This window comes from Daphnia carinata, chromosome 5 (genome assembly GCF_022539665.2).
Source record: "Daphnia carinata strain CSIRO-1 chromosome 5, CSIRO_AGI_Dcar_HiC_V3, whole genome shotgun sequence".
NCBI classification, from domain to species: domain Eukaryota; kingdom Metazoa; phylum Arthropoda; class Branchiopoda; order Diplostraca; family Daphniidae; genus Daphnia; species Daphnia carinata.
The window spans coordinates 233,890-250,557 of NC_081335.1; the positions used below are offsets into that span (position 1 = coordinate 233,890).

General features: G+C 40.2%; 4 protein-coding genes across 8 annotated transcripts; all 4 read right to left on the minus strand.

The window, feature by feature from the left end:
• Positions 1-1,853: 1,853 nt before the first annotated feature.
• Positions 1,854-2,854, minus strand: LOC130697002 (uncharacterized). 3 transcript variants are annotated; one of them, XM_057520133.1, is made up of 2 exons: positions 2,719-2,854; positions 1,854-2,650 (listed from the first exon to the last, which is right to left on the minus strand). In XM_057520133.1, exon 2 carries the CDS (start codon positions 2,646-2,648, stop codon positions 1,983-1,985), a length of 666 nt encoding a protein of 221 aa, XP_057376116.1. In that variant the 5' UTR covers positions 2,649-2,650; positions 2,719-2,854; the 3' UTR covers positions 1,854-1,982. The 3 variants fall into 3 exon arrangements, with proteins under 3 accessions (XP_057376116.1, XP_059351402.1, XP_059351401.1); XM_059495419.1 differs by lacking the exon at positions 2,719-2,854 and having other exon boundaries at positions 1,854-2,521; positions 2,592-2,643; XM_059495418.1 differs by lacking the exon at positions 2,719-2,854 and having other exon boundaries at positions 1,854-2,521; positions 2,586-2,643.
• A 146-nt stretch (positions 2,855-3,000) lies between these two features.
• Positions 3,001-5,163, minus strand: LOC130696986 (putative ferric-chelate reductase 1 homolog). Its single transcript, XM_057520113.2, has 8 exons — positions 4,795-5,163; positions 4,412-4,735; positions 4,110-4,350; positions 3,911-4,047; positions 3,583-3,835; positions 3,389-3,501; positions 3,191-3,322; positions 3,001-3,122 (listed from the first exon to the last, which is right to left on the minus strand). The coding sequence occupies exons 1-8, from the start codon at positions 4,984-4,986 to the stop codon at positions 3,012-3,014; spliced, it is 1,503 nt and encodes a 500-aa protein (XP_057376096.1). The 5' UTR covers positions 4,987-5,163; the 3' UTR covers positions 3,001-3,011.
• A 351-nt stretch (positions 5,164-5,514) lies between these two features.
• LOC130696994 (nyctalopin-like) lies at positions 5,515-9,583 on the minus strand. 2 transcript variants are annotated; one of them, XM_057520122.2, is made up of 10 exons: positions 9,486-9,583; positions 8,542-9,415; positions 8,327-8,461; positions 7,771-8,261; positions 7,519-7,704; positions 7,342-7,436; positions 7,159-7,274; positions 6,282-7,097; positions 6,135-6,218; positions 5,515-6,056 (listed from the first exon to the last, which is right to left on the minus strand). In XM_057520122.2, the coding sequence occupies exons 1-4, from the start codon at positions 9,510-9,512 to the stop codon at positions 8,125-8,127; spliced, it is 1,173 nt and encodes a 390-aa protein (XP_057376105.1). In that variant the 5' UTR covers positions 9,513-9,583; the 3' UTR covers positions 5,515-6,056; positions 6,135-6,218; positions 6,282-7,097; positions 7,159-7,274; positions 7,342-7,436; positions 7,519-7,704; positions 7,771-8,124. The 2 variants fall into 2 exon arrangements, with proteins under 2 accessions (XP_057376105.1, XP_057376104.1); XM_057520121.2 differs by having other exon boundaries at positions 6,282-7,274.
• A 50-nt stretch (positions 9,584-9,633) lies between these two features.
• On the minus strand, positions 9,634-15,370 carry LOC130696976 (fibroblast growth factor receptor 4-like). 2 transcript variants are annotated; one of them, XM_059495261.1, is made up of 22 exons: positions 15,218-15,370; positions 15,061-15,150; positions 14,918-14,954; positions 14,734-14,837; positions 14,172-14,672; positions 13,947-14,112; positions 13,664-13,852; positions 13,439-13,603; positions 13,178-13,380; positions 12,936-13,107; positions 12,712-12,869; positions 12,478-12,634; positions 12,175-12,384; positions 11,948-12,115; positions 11,785-11,873; positions 11,579-11,723; positions 11,293-11,523; positions 11,019-11,233; positions 10,829-10,951; positions 10,642-10,771; positions 10,184-10,538; positions 9,634-10,129 (listed from the first exon to the last, which is right to left on the minus strand). In XM_059495261.1, the coding sequence occupies exons 2-22, from the start codon at positions 15,130-15,132 to the stop codon at positions 10,045-10,047; spliced, it is 3,675 nt and encodes a 1,224-aa protein (XP_059351244.1). In that variant the 5' UTR covers positions 15,133-15,150; positions 15,218-15,370; the 3' UTR covers positions 9,634-10,044. The 2 variants fall into 2 exon arrangements, with proteins under 2 accessions (XP_059351244.1, XP_057376087.1); XM_057520104.2 differs by having other exon boundaries at positions 14,734-14,840.
• Between the last annotated feature and the right edge of the window lie 1,298 nt (positions 15,371-16,668).

Consider the following 16,668-nt stretch of genomic DNA (forward strand, 5'->3'; position numbering starts at 1 on the left):
TGCCCGGCTAAATCACAAAGGAATAGAAACGTTAGATAAGACATTATAGGAAAGCAATAAAAGTCAATTGAAAGAAGAGGCCGATATTACTTACCAATTTGAGTACTAATTAAAGGCGTAAAACGAGAACGTGGTTACACAGTGGCTTAGGAGTTGGCGAACAAATGTAAAACTAATGATAAATGAGGTAATTTCAAGTCTGTCTCACGTTTGTGGAGTCGATACACACGATCAGATTCTATCAACACATTTCAGAGCTGAACTGAAGCCAATTTCCGAAGTCCAGCATTTTTTTTAGCTGATGATTTTTATACTTGTTCATGCCGAAGGCTGAACACCGAATGCGCCATTTGATCAGTTTGATTCGAGAAGAAAGGAAAAATATGGGGATGGGTAAAGTAACTGATTACCATATTTTTCTGATGGAAACCTAAAAACATGTGCTTTTCTCAACCATTTCTCGACCCTTCCTCTCCATTTTAATTCTCAAGGTCACCAAAATGGTGCAAGTTGATTCGTCTCTTCATGAATATTTTGTTCACAAATGGAAGCTTACCTTGTAAGATGTATCAATCTTGCTTTCAATAATCAAATTTCTGATCAATTACAAATAAAAGGTAATGGAAGGCCAATGTGGAAACAAGTATTACAAGTACAAAATTCTTTTTTCGCCATTCTTCTTCCTGATGACAACCTTGTGATTGGCATCCACATACATAGTTGTGTCTTCATCCTTTCCATCTGATGGTGGATTCAGCCATGGACGGACGCCATTTGAAGGTCAAATCTCAATTTGTTTCTGCAAACCCGTTCTTTTCTTCTTGAATTCAGAGTTAACGAAATGACTTGCGCCATTTTTAATGGACACTACTCGCCCTTTCGTCTTCGCTCTGGAATTTCGAAAAAGACAGCCATATTTTCTTTTTTAGTTTGTTCTCTTAAACATTCACGAATTGTTATAGTTTTCCGAGGCATTTCTTATTTCAGAAAGTTATTTTCAGATGTCTTTTTAAATAAAGACAGTTTGGTGCTATGTTTAATTAGTACGATTGCGGATAAGCCATTTTAGTAGCTTTAATAAGAAAATTATACAAAACGTCTCAGTTTCTAACGTACCTCGTATTTTGAGAATTGTCTAGAAAGCGTTTTGTTTTAGATCTTGTTCATGCACGATCAAACAACAGGCACCAATTCAATGAAAAGCAATCAAAATTCATTCTGAAAAGAATATTTTGTCATGAGAACACGGTTAAGCTTCGTTGCTTTTCAGAATTGGAGAAACAAAAAATACGTTCGGCAAAAAACAATTTCGCCAGCGTGACAATGGCAGCTAGAACGCATGTCCAGCACGAACTGTTGCCTCTAAGAATCACTTTCTCTTTTGGTATTGTCTTTCCTTGTTGTGCCTTAAACACGATTTGTTCTATTGACGCAAGTTGCTGCCAAATCATTCATCTAAATGGATTTAAAATCTTTTTCTTGTTTCTATCGTGAGCAATTGTCTTAAGGCAGTTTTCTTGAGGGGCCCTGAGTCGTATATGACTTTCGGCGGGCAATGTAATGCAAAATGTAATTATTGTTACTTTTTATTCCCATTAAGAATAGGGAAATGAAACTCAAAACGAAATCTGTGCCAATCGTTTGCCCGTCAGCGGCAACATTGCGAATGTACCCGCAGCTGATTGATGAAAAACTTCCATCATGTGGAAACCGAATGTGTTTCACTTCTAAATGCGATTTCGGGGCAAGAGAGATTGTTTACGTCATACTTCTAAAGTCCTTTTTATGTATTTCAAAACGTAAAGCCCTTTATCAAATTTGGCAAAGGTTTGGCAAATGAAAGTAGAGGACGCTTTGGATTTTGCAAGTCATCCTTTTCAGTCGACTTGATAAGGAAAAATGTGTATTTCAACAAAATCAAGCACAATTTCATAACGCACATGAAACAAAGCACTGTATATCATTGCAAGCATAAGTGATTGTTAGTACATTTTGCGACTATATTTTTTTATGACCCCGCAAGCAATTCTAGCACCGGAATTGGCGGTAGCAGTGAGGTTATCCTCGGCGGCGTGAACGACGATAGCCCTTCCGATGACAGATTCCGGTCCACTCAGTGAAATAACATGGTCGAAGATTTTGATCAAAGCTATTCCCTGTTGATTGGCAACAATATTACCCAAGTCACCAACGTGACGCTGATTAGGGGCGTTTTGTGGTGATCCATGAGGCGCCATTCGCGGATTGTAATGCGGACCAGTCGAATTGCATCCATTGCTGAACACGTCACCTGAAGTGTGGAGGTGGAATCCGTGCTTACCGGGCGATAAACCCATGATCCAACCGTCCAGTCTAACCCGAAAATTGCTTTGTCGGAGGAGAATCAAACCTTTGACCTTTTCTGATTGTCCAGACAGGTTAATGAATGCTTTCTCGTTGGAATATCGATGAGCCGAGCATCCTAGAATAGACATCAGCAACACAAGTGCCATCAATGCGTTCGTGATTTGCATTTCGATGCCTGTAGAAAATGAAGTAATTTTAAAAGGACTGTTGTTGGATAGATTCAGAATAAGAATGAACACATTCACTTGGCAGGCTTCCCGATTGCTGCATTTCACGTTGCATTCAAAACGATTGTTGTTCATATCTGTTTGGTCGACATTTAACTTCCTGTGATTTCATGCAACAAACGTTTTTTAGAGGAAACCAAATTACCTTCCGCTTTGAGAACAGAGATATTGTGTTGGAGATTAGTTTGTAAGAGAAAAAACCGCGTGCATCCTTCCAACTTATCACAATCAACTGCTTGATGGGTTGTATCAATATACTCGACACGACAAAACCATGTACGTTTGCAGTTTATGTACTCGTGTGTATGTACACCAGCAGTAATGAGAACGAAGCTAATAAAAGGAAATAAATTAAAGCTAATGATTTAAAATTGTGTTGTTTTAACAAATTAATTAAATGATTGACGTTTTGACACAAATGATTAAATTCACACAACTTCATGTTTGCTTTTCCCAAGGACCGTTAGCTATTGTCGCTATCACAGCAATAGAGAAGATGGCCACCAGCAAAACGTAAATGAACAGCACAATCCGGCGGAACGCTGACCCCTAATTTTTGATTATCATGAGGGATTTCATTAATTGAAATAAGTAATATGTAAAATTATAAAAATTACATGATCGTCTGTTTTCCTGGTGGCAAGTGCAGCGGAATCTTGATAGCTCTCACGAGGTGGGAACATGTCTCGCATGGCCATGCCGGCCGTTGGTTTCTGACTCCAAGGGGCGTGGTGGCAGTACTGTGCTACCTTCATTGACAAATAGGAATTAGATCAAATAACTAGAAACGACAAATTAAGACTGCAAAAATGTACCGTCAAAATGAGGTGGCCGAGTACGTGGATGACTGTGTAGGTTACTAGAAGCCACGTAACCCAATAAGGAATGGCAGCCTTGTCCAAATCGACGGCCAAAAAAATGCAGACAACTAAAAATTCACGAGTTAACAAAAAAAAAAGTACAAATTAAAAATCGAAGAAAACTGAACAGTTTGCGAGCTAATATTTACTGCCAAGCGTGTGAGCTGATTTGCCAACCAGCCAGTGTGCCCAGTTGAAAATGTAACGTCTCCGACCATTCGGATGAGGTCGGAAATAGGCCATAAATGGTTGAATGAAAGCTAACACTGTAGTGATGACTCCAATGACTGCATGAGGATTGGTAGTGACAGGTATGGATGTCCATCCTCCAAGCTCAACAAAGATGATGATAAAAGCAATGACCGTCAATGTCCAAGTGATAACAAGCAAAATCCTATGGTACTATAGCCAACACCAGTCATTTAGTCTTCATAAATTTGTTTCAATCATCAAAAGACATGAAGCAATGACACCTACCACAAACCAAAGATCTTTGCCCATGAACTGCTGTCCAACCCAGGTGAGTTTGTAGTAACGGGCAAGTAAAATGCCACAAGAGGCAGCCAACATCCATGCTGTCACCATAAAGGTACCGTGAAGTTTCACCAGTGTGCCTTCAATATAAATTCTATCTCATGACTGGCTAAATATATTGGTAAAGGCATTTAGTCCTAACCTTTATTGGCACCAACTGCAGTTGTTTCAGAGAGTTTAACCAAACGGGCTGATACAGTTTTTTGCCTGTCGTGATAAGAAATGCCTTCGTCCGAAGCTGGTCCTCGAGCTAAAAGCAAATAATACATTTGAGACAAATCAAACATTTTCTGGCCAATTGCCAGTAGCTTCTGTCGTTGGAATCGACAGTACAAATTGCCATCCGTGTACGTTGTCTCCATCACATTCAATCCGTTTCTTGGCTGTCAAAATGAAATGAATGTAAACAGTTAACATCTTAAAAACAAAATTACTAAAAGTTACATCTTTGAGTCGAACGTTTGTTTTTGTATTGTCATTGTGAGACATGAACGCGTTGATCCTGTTGTTGACAACTGTGCACTCTGTAACACTATCATCGCCCATGCTGTGGTCTTCAGACAATCCAACGGCCACAAACGAATTCGCAGGAGCGTTGATGGCCCATAACTCGAACTCGTAATGTTGACCATTAAGTGCATAAGTCACCAGGGCCGAACACGACTTTTCTTCTATGCAAACACCACCAGGAAACCCGAAACAACCTTTCCTCTGACCACAGCCGTCGTAAACTGAAGGGAATTGTGAAGAAACCTTGGCTACGTGAGTCTACAACATTTCAAAGTTTAAAGTAATCAATAATAAGGAATTTGGAAGAGAGCTCTTACAGTGTCTGTGAAGCTATGCTGTGAGGTGCTGGCGATAGGCTTTGGCCTTGGCGTAGTTGTTTGCATATTAACGTAATACGGATCGCCAGCAGGATTGTAATTCTTTGGGACATCTGTGTAACCGTATCCAGTACAGCGATGGATTTGAAAAACAGCCAACAGGAAGAGCACTTTGACTAGTCTACACGACATGTTGATTCAAACGCAAACTAGAGAAATAAACGACCAGGACAAACTGTTGCTCAGTAGAAGTGACGTCCTTACTTTATGTCTGGCAACAGCTGGAAGTGAAATGCGGTTACTACGATGACGCAATGTTTTGTTAAAATGCAACTTTCTAAAGGACGTACAGCCGCTCTCGGACGAGGGTGTTTCCCATAGAAGGGTCGAGACCTTTCTGACAAGGTACAGTTGAAAATAATGCGTTTCGAAAGTTTTTTTCTGTACAGCAAATGAGAAGGTTGGGTCTGCAAGAAAAAACGAAACCGCGACCTTCCCCGAGGACTTATAAAAGTAAAGTGTATGGAAATAATTCTGTTTCTTAAAAGTGCGCATTAGGAAAAACTGAGACACGTGCCTTGCAAACAAATAAATATCCATAGGTTTCAACAGATGTCATTAATGGTTTTCTATGGGTAATTTCTAATGCTTCTTTGATGGTTTAACGTGTAGACCCGGTTAATACACCATTTGATTTTCACGGTTTTTGAAATTTTACGATTGAACCAGCTAATGAATGTATTCATGAAAACATCAATTAAGTGACACCAATTAAGCCAAATAGAATACTCCAATGCAACCTTAGGAAAACCGCAAAAGAGAGGGTGTTTTTCAAACATGTCTTCGTATAGTCAAGACAATTTTAGATGGGATAAAAGAAAAGGAAAGATTCATTTCGTTGGGAAATTAACGAAAAAAAGCCGCTGTAGGTATCTGTAACATCTGACATTGTTGATTCATCTACTCCGGACGTTGTCGATCCTAGGGGTCTGCTAGTGGTTGAGCCTTTTATTCCGGGCGTTGTCGATCCTTTGGATCCCTTTGCGGTAGATCCTTTCATTTCAGGAAACGCTGTAGATCCTTTTATTTCAAGAAACGGTGTCGATCCTTTGACGCCCTTCAGAGTTGATCCTTTTATTTCAGAGCCTTTCGATACGTTAAGCGGCGATCCTTTCATTCCGGATGATGTCGTTTTTTGTGTACCTGTAGGGGGTTGAATCTTTCACGCCTTTGGGCGTCGATCCCTTTGGGGTGCTGTCAGCCTTTAAAAAAAAATGCAGTTACAAATATTTTACGTTAAATACTGAAAAGAAATATTGATTTTAAAAACTCTAAATTACCCGACCAAGCCTTTGTGCGCCGACGTCAGAAGATGCGTGGGACTGAACGACAACCACGATGACAGTCAAGAAAATCAAACTCACCTGAATTCAAACATTACAACAATTCAATAGAGTACAAAAACGTGAATCCGATACACTACTTACCAGGCATTTCATAGTGACGAGAAAAGAAGCAGCTCCAATTTTTCATAAATCGAGACTTATGTAGATTGACAAAACGACGTCCAAAACAAGCTATTTTGTACCCACAGCTGAAAAGCTCCAGTGACAAACGCGATTACCTCACGCCATTCACATATGCTGACACGTACAGATAATTCTCAATGCCATTTGTCATTACGTAGTTAGGAATGATATTTTTTTTTGTTGTAAAACTAGTGCGTCCTGTTGGGTGTTAGTCAGCTAGTGCAGCACATGTGTTTCATGGGGTGGAAACCAATCGACTTGTAGTCACGTACAACTCGCTAAGTCCTGGATTTTTCAAAACAGGTTGGCAAAGAACCATTTAGAAATTCCTAGAGTGAAAACCAAGCCACGTTTCCCAGTGTTATGAACCTGTACACCAACTGTAACACCTGCATCCGTTTCTGCCACCTCACGTGGACTGCGATAGAGATAACGAAATTGGTCAGTAGAGCTAAAGACTAGCGTCAGGGAAACACACAGTGTGTTTGTGAATGAAACTTATGGAATAGACCTTCAGTAGTGGCACTATTTCTTTTTCTAAAGCTATATGAAGTTCAGTTTGTGCGACCTAAAGCGATGAACTGAATGTGCTACATTCCCTATGTTGTGTGTGTGTACACATATGAACCAGACGTGGACGTAGTATATTTAGTAGCTACGTCGGAGATACGCGTCGTGGCAGCTTTGTCTTTGTTCGTGAGGGGCGATGCGCCAGACCAAAGTAAATTTCGATGTATCTTTCAGATCCATAGTCGAGAATGTAAGTAGAGTTTGCTAAAAAAAAAATCTTCGTCTTCAAACGGTTGCGTAGCCCAGTTAGGTTCTTAAGTGATACCCGAGATAAGATGAAAAATCATGTGGCAATAAAAGTGCAGTGCTTGGATTTCTAAGAAATTTCCGCCACCTCTTCTGGATGTGGAAATTCGTTACCAACTGCTACCACTCGTCCGTCTGAAAACCAAAGGAAATTGTTCAGATAAAAGATACTTTTTTGGTTTCCAACTATGACGGAACCAACTGAATATCTTTTTCCATCCTCCGTTCTTGATAGGGGCTGTTGCAATGGTGCGGATGGGCGGTTAACTCCCGGATGAAAAAGGGGCCGTGCGTTCCCTTTCTCGAACCAACATGATTTAAAAAAATAAAATAAATCAAATAATAATAAAATTTTAACGAATCAGACAAAATTTCTTACATAACAGAAGGCTATCCGTAGGTATATAAAATCAGCGTTGGGTAGACTTTCGTTACCAGTTGTCGAAGTCCAACAATTCTGCCTTCTTCAGCTTGGTTTGCTAACCCACATTGTGTTTTATTCTTTGAAATATGACTATTAAGAAGGTCGGGATCTGCTGTCTCTTGCTCTTGGCTTTCTTCTCGGCTACTCATGGTCAGTATTGAATAAAACAATTTAACATTAGACTGTTAATTTTTTTGACAGCCTTACTGAAGAAGGGATTTGAAATCGTGTAAACAGGAGAGTCGGGATGGCAAGTGACGTGTGTTAGGACAAGACGATTGGATGGAACGTCGAAGTTTCATTGGAGAGGAACGACGATAGAACTGCCAAACAATTGGCAGAGTTTGGGACCGGCCTCAAGCGTGGAACAAAACACCGATGGCAGTACTACATCCAAAACTACCTGGAACCAACGTAACAAGCCCAAGAGAAGTCAAATTCGTTGTTGAATTTCCTTTAAAATGATTAATAAGGATAAAGATGTATATCCAAATACACGCACGTCCTGCCTCACTCCCGGGATTAATAGAAATATAAAAAACATGGATCAACGTTATTTTTCTAACAGTTTGCGTAAGCATCGGGATTGAGGTCTTCAAATCTAAAGAATCCGCCACAGACTCCGTTTTTGACGCTAGGGACAAGAGGTTGATTGTCGCGTATTAGCCAGGCTAGTCCGCAGTCACAGTCGAATGGATCTTTACACACCAATGCAGGAAAGATTTAATTACAATTTTAAAAAAGGATTTGCATGTATACGTACTTCCAGTAACGATGAGTTGGCCTCCTACAGCAGGTGGTTGAACCGTCATCTGTTGCAGCATCGATTTGAATACGTCTTCTCTAAACGCAGTCAATTGGTTGTCTTCCAAGTTCACCTGGGCGTACGTGTAGTTGCCTGAAAATCATTGAAAATAAACGAAACTATAATGAATTTACGTTTTATTTTGGGTATTTTTTAAAAACCATTTTAGTTACCTTGAAAAGCACCACCTTCAATGGCTGTCATAGAAACACTTTTAAGGCCGAGGAAGCGGACGGGAGAGCTGAAAATCAACGTCGATAGGCTCATGTATGGGATGTCGTTGTAGGACACATCGTACGTAACCAATTGTGAGAAAGCGGCGATCCTCGGCACTTTGTTCAGCGCATTGTTCGCTATAGACAGGTGTTCCATTGAACTGGACGATGAAGAACTGCCAATGGAAATTAAAATGTTATTGACTTGAACATCGTTCAAGTTGTTGCCGTCCAGATACAGCCATTCTAATCTGGCCGGAGTCAAGTCGGGAAAGGGAACATTTCCTAATCCGGTGCAACTTGAAATGGTCAATTCCTTGATGCCGGGTAAGGTCGTAGTAGGAAGGTTCTCAATGGCCTCAACATTCCATGTGTTTACAATGCGCAATGTATGGAGAACTACGAAACCTTTTAAGAAATTCATGTCCGCTTGAGTTGAAAGATCGCAGTCGTGAATTTCAAAGATACTCGTGTTGAACCGAGTAAATTCAAATGAGGCTGCATTGATAACTAAACTGAGTTTGGGTGAAATTGATGGACAGCCCAGATAAATGTGTTGAGCTCGTTTGTCTTTCAGAACATCGGCAGGCAAAATGACCGTGCCCGAAGAGGAGGTGGCCGTCAATGACACGGAATAAAGAAAGAGACTTTGAGTGCGATAAAAGACGTCCTGGATGTCCCCGATGGATACGTCAGCACAAACGATTTCTAGCCCATTGGAACTCAGATTGCACGAACATGGAGAATAATCTTCTGGGCAAGCACCACGCTGGACATCATTGCTGGCTGCTGATGGTTTCGCTACAACTAAAAGAATTCCAGCGGCAATAATCTTGCCGCATGCACAAGTGATACAGTTATTCTAATTGTACATTTATGATTTACAAATATGGATAAGTTACCTGCAAAGAATGGTAGGTTAATTGCATAGTGATGTTCTTTCTGAAGAAAATTTGAAAAGGTAAAGATGCTCAGCGTTTACAACACGCAATGCACACGATGTTAGAATGGCGTTTAAATGTGATGATTGAACAGGCATACGATGATACGTTATCTCTCCTATTTATCTTTGCACCACCAAGGTGACTCACGAATTACGTTAATCACCAACAATATATCAACAGAGATGTCGGAGAAAACGGCATTAATCACGACAACAAACATACGTACCAACATTTAACATTGCAACACGTGTTTTCCAACATATTTTTTCACGATACTGCAAAAGCTCCTCAGAGAATCTCTAAAAAGCACTTGATTTCCCTACTTACGTGGCACAATTTGATGTCGGGACCGAACGAGGAAAATGATTTATTTGGGTTTGATATTTGGGTATTTCAGCAGGGATCTTCGATTGAAGATTGGAATTTTGAAATTGCGAAAGGTACTTTAGTCGCCAAACTGCCATAAAATGGTAGCGAGATTAAAATGTCTAAATTAGACGATTGAATGCAATCGATTTTAAAATTTTTGCCGGCGTAGCTCTGCCTCCTCGTCGATAACACATTGGTTGGTATAGCCCGAAGTGGACAAATTTAACCGAACGCTAAAACAAACGATTTTAAATTCATCTGAAATTATTTCCAACACAAAATGTTACCTATTTTTCGATTGATCCACAGGGTCTACGGCATAAAAATTCGCCAAGGAAGTGGGACGTAAAGGAGGTACGACAGCATAGCCTTCAGTAGGTTTCACTGTAAAATTGTCCAGCGTCATCCTTTCAGCATTCAATCTTTGATAATCTTCATTCAGTTGCAAGTAAAAGGATTTGACGAAAGATTCCAGTGGTGCGTCCAATATTTCCTCAATTTGAGTGAAGGTGGGCCGCAGATTGGGATCAGCGTTCCAGCACGATTCCATCACACTTGCCACGCAATTTGGCGTACGTTCCGGCTTCTTCATGCGATAGCCGCTCTTCAAAGCTTGCAGGAATTGAAATTCATCACTGTACCCTACAGATAATTCCACAAAAGACGTTTGATAGTTTCAAAACAACTATCTCCTTCAAGAACCGGCCTTAAAATCAAATAAGCCGGTTATTTGAAATATGTTAACCTTGATAAGGAGTTTGTCCGAGTGAGAAAATTTCCCACAAAACGACGCCATATGACCAGACATCGGACCGGGCAGACCATACTTGATCTGTCAGAGATTCGAGGGCCATCCATTTGAGCGGCAGCATACTCTACAATATATGTTCATGAAATTGATTTCTATAGCGTCTATGGCATCGAAGCCTTACTTTGCTCTTCTTCGTGTAATTTTCGTCTTTGTAAAGACAACGTGACAATCCGAAATCGGCCACTTTGATGACGTTGTTTTCCCTCAGCAGAATATTACGAGTCGCCAAGTCACCGTGCAAAACCTTTTCCAAGTTGAAAAACATAATTGTCAGTATAATCGTTTGCGACTCTTTGCCAACGAAAGATTACCTTCTTGCTAACCAGGTAGTCCATCCCGCGTGAAATTTGGTAAGCCCAACAAACTAGCTTACTTGTAGTAATGGCATCATCCGCACAATCCTCAATGTCGTTCGTAACCAATTCTCCAGATTCATCAACCTGACTGACGAATTGTTCACGGTGATTTATCAAGTATGAACGCAAATTACCAAAGCAGCAGTATTCCACAATAATAAATATTTCACCTGTCAAAACCGCATTATGGTAGATCATTATTTCCAAAAGAAGTTTAGCTAATTAATACCTCGATTAATTGCCTTTGTGCAGGCACCTAACAAGTTGAGGATATTGACATGTGACCCCAAATGAAGCAAGATCTTCAATTCACTGATGAGTCCTTCAATAGCCGTTGCATCTCTTTGCGATCGAGTTGTTTTAACGGCAACGGTACTTACTGCTCTATTCGATCCGTCGTTGATACCTACCGCTTCAGCTTGGAGTACACGACCAAAACAGCCGACTCCCAGTTGTTTACCTTTAAATATAAAGGAGATTTAGAGTTTAAATCGTCGTATTCCAGATGTAAATACCTAGACGCAGACGATTTCTTGGAAACTCCCATCGTTTATCGTATGGCAATAAATCGGCCTGTTCTTCTAACGGCAAATCGCGATTCAGTCTGGATTGATCGCCCTGAAGAAGACCCTCCAATCTCATAAATTTCCTTTCCCCGTTCTAGTGAAGAAATGTTATCCATTAACCGCCAAATCATAAGAACGGGAGAAGCAATGTGAACCTTGTAAAAATAGATGAGGGCGATGGCTATGGCAATGGAAAATACTCCTAACATGACTGTCACTGATGTAACGATGGCAATCGTTTTGTCTACAAAGAAGGAAGCAGCAATTATACAAGTTAATTGAATTGTGTGTTAGTCACGTGGTCGTATAATTACGTGCCTTGATTTTTCGGCAAAACTTTCAACTCAATAGAATCAGAATAAGTTTCTTTGCCAGCGGTCATGAGACACGTGTAGGTAGTTGAAGTGTTCATCTTCTTCACATTGGAAATTGTTAGCTTCCGCATTTGAATTTTGTTCTTGGTGTTGGTGACACCCAATTTCAATTCTAAAAGAAATTCGATAAGTTCGACGTAGGCGATACGTATTGTCAACATTTTTCATTACCTGGGTGACTTTTCGAATCAGCAATTTTAACTTGAACTCCATTTCTGATGGCAAACCAATCCAAAACTGCAGGACGATCGTTGATCCTGAACCCTTGGCAATTCAACTCCACCTTCTCGCTTTCTACTGCTGGGTCAACTTCACTCGTGAGAAATCCGTCTATTCTTCGCGGAGATGATTCACAACCAACCACACATTCGACCATTACTCCTAACAATCGGAAAATAGATTAGTCTATTCACACATCACGCTATCCAACACCTGCTCGACTAAGATTTTTAAAAGCGCAATTCCATTACGTACCCACTACTGTTATGGTGAAAATGATGGACGGATCCACACTCCCGAAAGGTGAACATTGGTAAGGTCCATCGTCTGTCACGGTCACCTTGTGGATAATGAATCCTTTTTGAGGATTGTATCCGTAATTATCATCCGGTGATGTACTATTCAATATGATCTAAATGGATGAAACGATTAAACACAGCGAATGAACAGCGGTATAGCAATTCTTTTAGTGGCACCATAATGTGTTACCTCGTCACTTTGGCCGTTTTTAGCTAGTTTTAAAATATCCATGCCTATGCTGGGATGCACGGGTCGACAAGGAATGATCGACTGTTGACCTAGGACTCTAAAAAATTCTTTGCTTGAAGTGCTTTTTAAAGTAATACTTGCGTCTTCTGATTTGCGATCTGCAATAGTGAAACAATCGAATAGAAAAATTTTTAGGCAACGTATTTTGTTTCAATTGAACAAACCATCCACGTAAATATATTGGCTAACGCTCACGGGCGGTACCCCATTTAACAGACAAGTAAAGAGTCCTTGATCCTCAACTGTCACGTTTGTTACAAATATCGTCAGGTTGTCTGTGCCATCCTCTGCATTGATTGTCTTGGTCATCGTGATCCTGGAAGGTGTTTCTTTATTCTTTTTCAAACAACTAGTTAATTAAGCGATTTTTCTTTTCAAATATTCAAGTTTAACTGAAACACCTTACCCTCAAATTGTGGCCAGAATCGTCTTCAAATTGTTCCCGATGCCACTGGTAATAAGGTAGATAACCTCTAGTGTCAAAACTGCACGAGATGCGAAGGTCATTTCCAAGTGGAATAACCCTATAATTATCTGGCTTTATTGAGGCAGGTGACAGAACTTGTGCCAGTTGTTTTCCAATAAGCTGATTTGACCAATCAATTTTCTCTACATTTCAAAATAAGCCTATTAAAATGAATTACATAGACTAAAAATTTAGACTTACTCAAAACATTTAGTGAAAGTGTGTTTGAAGTCAGCTGGACAGAGTTGTTTGAACTATGGAACACGAATCCACATCTGTAGTTGCCGGACAAATTAGTCGACACGTTGAAAATTTTTAATTGCGGCAAGGTTGAGACAGTTTCATCAACAAATTCCATCCATGCACCTGTTGAGTAATTAGATTTAGAAATATTGTAAAGATAAAATTATCTTGCTAAAATTTTACCTGTTGGTAAAACAGGGGCAGTCGGAGTCAGAGCCGTTTCATTGCCATCTCCATTGTCAGTAAAAACAGCAAACCATTTGACGGGGGCGAAAGGTGGTTGTCGCTTTATCAACTGCTGCGGGTCGCACGTCAAACTCACGTTATTTCCTTCCAATGGATCAAATTCTCTGTCAATCTTTAATTGGATACCTGTTGAGTAGAACAAGACGCTCAATCAATTGCGCCAGTTAAGACATTAATTTTTACGATAAGCCAATTTTGCTTCTAAAAAAATTATACTAACCAACATTAACGATATGAAAAATCATCCATGCCTCTACTTTTCCCTTGTCAATAGTGATTGAGCAATTGTATTTTCCATCGTCATTCGACGATACATTGCGGATGATGAAACCTTTTAGCGGGTCGTACTCGTAGTCATTGTTTGCGGTGGTGCCATTGGATACCATCTAATTACATAACTTTAATTCCTACATTACTAGAAACTGTTTAGTACGTCGGATTTTACCTGAATAGAGACTTCCGTGTCGCTGATGTACTTTGAAATATCCACACGTGCGCCGGTATAAAATGCTGTACTTGGCCGGCAGGGAATAACAAGTTCTCTCTCACCAAGATGTGTGAAATAGCGTTGCTGGTCTTGCAGAACGGGGTCGAAGATGTTGGCTTGGAATTTACATATGAATGGCCAACGGAGTCCACTAGGCACGTCATGCCAACAGCCGTTAATGACCGCGACAAAATTCTCGCTCCTGTCGAAATTGTTTGGTTCATTGGCACACCAATTGGTGTAGTCGAAGGGTTTGGCAGGATGCAGACCGGAATAATCCCAGACCCAGTTGAATGGATTCAGGTTGCTATTGAACCCGGAAGTCCAGAATTGATTTTCTATTGCGTCCCTGTTTTCCTTGGCTAGATTATTAACATAATTATTTTCCGTCTCAGTTTCGAGTGTCACGAGATACATTCCATTTTCTTGGCAAAGCTTTTCGGCGCCTTCTCTCTCCATCTGATACGAAAAATAACAAATATTAAAATTTTGTATGCGAAAATCTGGAAAAAATGCTTACTCGTTTGGAAACAATGCAATAGCAGTCCATCTTTGAGTTTCTGGTGCATTTTGTTATAAATGGATTGGCAGCGGCAGGACAATCACGCAACTGAGTAATCTGCTCTGCTGTATCGTTCAAATTAATTCGTCAAAGAAATTCCAGATTCAATATGATTTAGAATGGTAAATGAAAAACACGTTACCAGTACCACTGCGCAATCGACGTGTTTGGTTCGGTTGCTAGATGTCAAAAGAAAAAATAAGTCCCACGTTACGTACGGTCAGCGCAATTCATTAGAATATAAGCATGGTCAACTGTAGCTAGATGTTAACGTGGTCAGCTTACCAATAATGACGCCGATACATTTACGGGAATGCTGAGAAGGACGACGATGGATGGCACAGCGAACAGGAGCATTTCACATGGAATCAAAAACTACACAAGAAAATATCACACACGTCTTAAACGCTTATTACTTGACACTGATTAACGACACTCTTACCTCATGAACGAGACTAACCGGAATAAGTAACACACACGGATTAACATTCACAGGAAGTTAGAAACCCAAAGAAACCACAATTTATCACCACAATGTCGAAAGTTCGTCAAACTTTCCCAGGTTCTTCAATACACAACTTTGCCGTACTACTTCAATAAACTTTAATATGACGAAATGCCGTAATGAGCACCGCTAAATTATCACTATGGTAGGATGAAAGACGACTACATACCTTTCGCCTCGCAACAGACACAACCCGAAAATAAACAAAATCTCTTCGGGTGCTGAACTCCAAACATCACGGCATGCTTTCTCGCTCGCAGCCATTTGAGAACAATAGCTTAGGGCTGTGAAGCCTAATGCAGGTATTGCATGACCGGCATGCTCGCAGGTTTGGACAACCCAGGGTCTCAAATAAGGTTAAGCTGCATATAAAAAAGGACAGCCTGTCTGGCGCGTTTCTTCGTAGATAGCATGCTAAACGGAGAGTAATTTGGAGTTATCAAAAGAAAGCAGTTGCTAAAAATTTTTCACTGTAGCAAATGTTGGAGAGGGGGATTCGTACTAGAAAGCAAGACGATTTCGATATCAAAATGAGCTTTTTTCCACACTTCAGCTGTCTTCGCTTTCGGAATGTCCAATTGTGCCACGTAATAGCATGTTCGAAATTGCTATGCATTGTCAGTTCGCGAAAATGATGTAGAAGTCAGCAAGCGAACATGTAGACTGCAGAATGGCTGCCAATTATTTAATATCAAAGGAAACTTTTTCTTCCTCATCCCACCAAGTTCTAGACACGTTGCCTCGAGCCAACGATAGATGATACCAGCCGGTTATAACCAGTCCTCCTCTCTAAAGGATGGGTACCCCTGCCGGCGTTGCCAGATAAGGGCCGCAAAAACCGCACAATTAAAATAAAATTGTTCCAAAAATGTTGAACGCCATTTTTAAAAATGGCAGTGAACCCCAAAATGTTTCATGCGACTCGCATGAAACATTTCGAAATTGTGTTAGATATTTATTGTCTTATATCGTTGATTCTATTTGAAATTCGAATCACGTGCCTCTTTTATTCGTTATTTATTACTCTTATTTGTTGTTCGTTTTATTCTGTTCCTTTTCAAAAGGAATCACGTTATTCCTTTCCAGTAGACTGCGATTAAGATCTTAACACCGGTGGCTTCACTTTACACCTTCTAAGCAGTTGTAGAATGTGCACAAAGGCGCCTTAATGCCGAAACCCTTAATCATCTTCTTTTCCCACATGAAAAGGCTCGAATAGCCACAAAAAAGTTAAAAGACCTTAATAATCCTAAGAAAAATACTAAAAGACCCCATCAGTGAATTACAATACATTAATATTGTGCAACGTGCGTCCACAAGTCACATGGCGTTTCCCAAGTTGGGAAGGTTTCTTTAGCTGGAAGGCGCCAACTATGCATACATTTTTC